Source organism: Zeus faber, assembly GCF_960531495.2.
Source record: "Zeus faber genome assembly, chromosome: 1".
NCBI classification, from domain to species: Eukaryota; Metazoa; Chordata; class Actinopteri; order Zeiformes; family Zeidae; genus Zeus; species Zeus faber.
Window position 1 is genome coordinate 2,688,247 of NC_137193.1, and position 5,000 is coordinate 2,693,246.

At 39.3% G+C, this 5,000-nt stretch overlaps 1 protein-coding gene across 1 annotated transcript in view; it reads left to right on the plus strand.

Annotated features, from left to right (window-relative positions):
• The window catches only part of LOC307242324 (glyceraldehyde-3-phosphate dehydrogenase-like), a gene marked incomplete at both ends in the record, with an annotated part of 9,387 nt that overhangs the window by 1,972 nt on the left and 2,415 nt on the right, over window positions 1–5,000 (plus strand). Inside the window, 8 exons of the mRNA XM_080016744.1 lie at window positions 521–620; window positions 719–828; window positions 1,062–1,152; window positions 2,343–2,458; window positions 2,947–3,028; window positions 3,371–3,522; window positions 4,041–4,119; window positions 4,734–4,817. Of these exons, the coding sequence (XP_079872870.1) occupies window positions 521–620; window positions 719–828; window positions 1,062–1,152; window positions 2,343–2,458; window positions 2,947–3,028; window positions 3,371–3,522; window positions 4,041–4,119; window positions 4,734–4,817 (814 nt within the window). The remainder of the gene's footprint in view (window positions 1–520; window positions 621–718; window positions 829–1,061; window positions 1,153–2,342; window positions 2,459–2,946; window positions 3,029–3,370; window positions 3,523–4,040; window positions 4,120–4,733; window positions 4,818–5,000) is intronic.

Sequence of the window (5,000 nt, forward strand, 5' to 3'; positions counted from 1 at the left end):
TATTGTTTTTTGTCCACATTTAAAGATATAAGTATCCATGTGGAGGCAATATGTAAATTTGTCCCATTGAACGGATTTGGCCCCGGGGCCGGTGCTTTGATATCCCTGAACTGGAGGATTTCAGTGGAATTTTAGTGGAACAACAAAGCCTGAGTCCTAGGGGAGCAGGGTCCTAGGTCTTGGGTCCAGGGTCCCCTGTCCAGGGTCCTGCCGCAGGGTACCCGGGTCCTCTAGCTCCAGGGTCCAGAGTCCTGGACCTGGTTGGGGTCTTGGAGGGGGTTTGGGATCTTGCAGGGGCTTCGGGGTCTTGCAACGGGATTTGAGTCTTGCAGGGGTTTTGGGGTCTTGCAGAGGGGTTTGGGTCTTGCAGGAGGGTTTGGAGTCTGTGGGGGTCTTGCAGGGATTTTGATGTCTTGCAGGTGGGGCTGGGGTCTTCCAGGGGGTTTTCAGGGGATTTTGGGGTCCTGGCCACATTCCTGGCCCGGGTCCTGACCCGGTCCGGTCTCCCTGCTGTATCTAGGTTCGGGCGGATCGGGCGTCTGGTGACCCGTGCCGCGGCGCTGGGGGGGAAGGTGGAGGTGGTGGCCATCAACGACCCCTTCATCACCCTGGAGTACATGGTGAGAACCGAGATAAAACTTTATTTGAAACTTTACTTTGAGTATAAATTCTGAAAGTACAGCTATGGATGTGACGCGTCCTCCACCGCCCCCTGCAGGCCTACATGTTCCAGTACGACTCCACCCACGGCGTGTGGCGGCACAGCGCCGTCAGGAGCGAGGGCGGGAAGCTGCTCATCGGGAACATGCGCATCTCTGTTTTCCATGAGTACGCCACTTCCTGTTTCCTGACATCACTTCCTGGTTCCACTTTCTGCATGATGCCGCTTCCTGTTTCCTGTCACTGCATTACATCCCCTCACACTGGTTGATGTCACTGCGTGACGTCACCGTCACTCGCTGTCGCTGCACGACATCACTTCCTGTCCTGGTCTTACATCACATGGTCATTGTTTTCAGTATCACCAGGATTAGCAAACTAAACACGTCTGTGTTTTCCAGGAGGGATCCTGCCAACATCAAGTGGGGCGACGCCGGAGTCGACTACGTTGTGGAGTCCACTGGCGTCTTCACCACCGTGGAGAAGGCCTCTGTAAGGATTATGAGGATTATGATTACTATTACATTATCATCATATAATTATCAATGCATTATTACATTATCGCTACATGATGACGTTATTATTATTACATTATCATCATATAATTATCAATGCATTATTACATTATCGCTAAATGATGACGTTATTATTATTACATTATCATCATATAATTATCAATGCATTATTACATTATCGCCACATGATGGCGTTATTATTATTACATTATCATATAATTATCAATGCATTATTACATTATTGCTAAATGATGACGTTATTATTATTACATTATCATCATATAATTATCAATGCATTATTACATTATCGCTACATGATGGCGTTATTATTATTACATTATCATCATATAATTATCAATGCATTATTACATTATCGCTAAATGATGACGTTATTATTATTACATTATCATCATATAATTATCAATGCATTATTACATTATCGCTACATGATGACGTTATTATTATTATATTATCATCATATAATTATCAATGCATTATTACATTATCACTACATGATGACGTTATTATTATTATTATTATTATTATGACATCATCATCATATAATTATCGATGCCTTATTACATTATCACTACATTATGACGTTATTATTATTATTATATTACCAATGCATTATTACATTATCATTACATTATGTCGTTGTTATTATTATTACATTTTCAATGCATTATTACATTATGAATACATTACATTACTATATTATTATCATAACATTACCAATGCATTGTTAAATTATCGTTACAGTTCCATCACATTATTATGACATTGTCATCACATTACTACATTATCATTTTATGACTATTTTATTATTACATAATTATTACAATTGTATTTAAAATGACATTATAATTACTATGTTACTGCATTATTATTACATTACTATTACAATAGTATTACTTTATTACATGAATACTATGTTATTACGTTATCGTTACATTATTCCATTGTTATTACATCATTATTTCAATTGTATTTCATTGTTTAATTATTATTATTATTATTATTATTAGTAGTAGTAGTAGTAGTAGTAGTAGTAGTAGTAGTAGTATTGCACTGTTATAAGCTTCTATATAGAAAATATCATATCATGTTATGATAGCGGCATAAAGACAATTCATCGCAATTGTGACCTCATCTGACCCCACCCAGTCCCACCTGAGGGGCGGGGCTAAGCGGGTGGTGATCTCCGCCCCCAGCGCCGATGCCCCCATGTTTGTGATGGGGGTGAACCACGCCCAGTACGACAAGTCCATGAGAGTGGTCAGGTAGGAGCCTTCAGCACCTCCAGCACCATCAGCACCGTCAGCACCATCAGCAGCAGCAGCATCGGCTCCTTTTTTGTTTCATTTTCAGAGACAAACAGGACAAACAATTGGGCAAAAAACTAAAAACTAAAGATAAAACATTGAAATAATTTCATGTTAAAATTACACGCTGCCATCTCAAGAGAAATGTAATGAATATGTAACGGGTGCATAAATAAAGACGAGCTAATGATTATGGAAATAACTATGTATGCGTGTGTATTATGCTTTACGAACTGGGCCTGAAAACAAACTGGAGAGCAGTACCACAACACGCCACAGGAGGGAGACATATTCAATACTAGTAGTAGTAATAATAAAGATAATGATAATATAATAATGATGATGAGGGGACCAAGAACATCAACTAATTAACAATCACAACCAGAAACTTCCCCCAAAAAAGTCCCGAATGTATTTGCATTTGTCTCACTTTGTTGTTTCCATAGCAACGCGTCCTGCACCACCAACTGCCTGGCTCCTTTGGCCAAGGTCATCAACGACAACTTCGGCATCGTGGAGGGTCTGATGGTGAGAAATTAATATAATGGAACATTAGATTAGATTCAACTAATTGTCATTGCACAAAGTACAGGGTATATTACTGAATATTATGGAACATTATGGAATATTAAACAATATTATTGTACATCATATTCCAGATTGGTACATTATTGTTCTTCTTCTTCTCTTCTTCTACTTCTCAAAGTTTCCTAATTTCACCAAGAGCTAGGCTAGTTGAACCCCTCTGCAGCCATGCATTGAGCTAACACAATTAGCATTTGTATTGAGCTAACACAGTTAGCATATAGAGCTGTAGTATAACCCTCCTTGATATTAACCTTCACCCTCCTCCTTCAAACCTCCACCCAGAGCACTGTCCACTCCACCACGGCCACCCAGAAGACGGTGGACGGTCCGTCCGGCAGGATGTGGCGTGACGGGCGCGGCGCGGCGCAGAACATCATCCCCGCCGCCACCGGTGCCGCCAAGGCCGTGGGCAAGGTCATCCCTGAGCTCAACGGGTACTACGCCGCCGCGTTTAAATAATACTCACTGACAAACTTCTAGCTAACTAAATAACTGGCTACAAATTGACCAACTAATTAAAAAACTAACTGACTAACTGTTAACAAACTAACAGACTAACTGACCGACTCACCGAAGAACAAACTGACTAACTGCTAACTAACTAACTAACTAACTAACTAACTGACTGACTGACTGACTGACTAACTAATGAACTAACTAACTAACTAACTAACTAACTTACTGACTAACTAACTAACTAACTAACTTACTGACTAACTGACTAACTGCTAACTCAAGAACAAACTGCTAACTGAAGAACAAACTAACTACCTAACTGACTGACTAACAGAAGTACTAACTAACTAACTACTAACTCAAGAACTAACTAACTAACTGACTAACTGACTAACTGACTAACTATCACGCTTCATCTCATGTAGTATCATTTGAATAGAAGCGCTGCTCCCTCAGTAACCAAGCAGCCCAACGCTGTAAACTCCGTCCCCCACAGGAAGCTGACGGGCATGGCGTTCCGCGTGCCCACGCCCAACGTCTCGGTGGTGGACCTGACGGTGCGCCTGCAGAGGCCTGTGAGTGACCTGCAACCTGCTCCTCATGGACTTACTTATCCAATCATTTCCATTGGCTTCAATACAAATACATTTAAATACATTTTGGACAAAATGTATTTCAGATAAAGTAAAGTTGACCAAAAAGTCAGGAGGTGGTTGATGTGCTTGTCGCCCTCTTCATACTGTAACTAACTCATGTTTTGTTATTTTAATTCTACAAAAATGTAAATTCCATTGTTCCACTGTCTCCCAGACTTATATTATACTTAAGAATGTACTTGAGTATAATACAAATATTAATATTATAAACGAATAAATGAAATAGTAATAAAAATATAAATAATATCAATGAATAAATGAAATAATAATAAAAATATAAATAATATGAATTAATAAATGAAACATGGATTCAAATTTTCTTGAACCAGTATTTCATCCGCATCATTTTGCCAAAGTAAGGACTTTACTGACTGTTTCAAAGCAGAAATTCAATCCAATCTGTGGGATCATCACCCTTCTTCTTCTTCTTCTTCTTCTTCTTCTTCTTCTTCTTCTTCTTCTTCTTCTTCTTCTTCTTCTTCTTCTTCTTCTTCTTCTTCTTCTTCTTCTTCTTCTTCTCTTCCTCCATTCAGGCGAAGTATGATGACATCAAGAAGGTGATCAAAGCTGCTTCTGAGGGAGCGATGAAAGGCATTCTGGGATACACTGAGGACCAGGTACAAGTAGACAATACACAATATAATATACTCTGTATAACTTACATACACAACTCTGTATATAGCTTATATACACAACTCTATATAACTTATATACACAACTCTATATACTGTAACTTATATACACAACTCTGTATATAACTTATATACACAAATCTGTATATAACTCATATACACAACTCT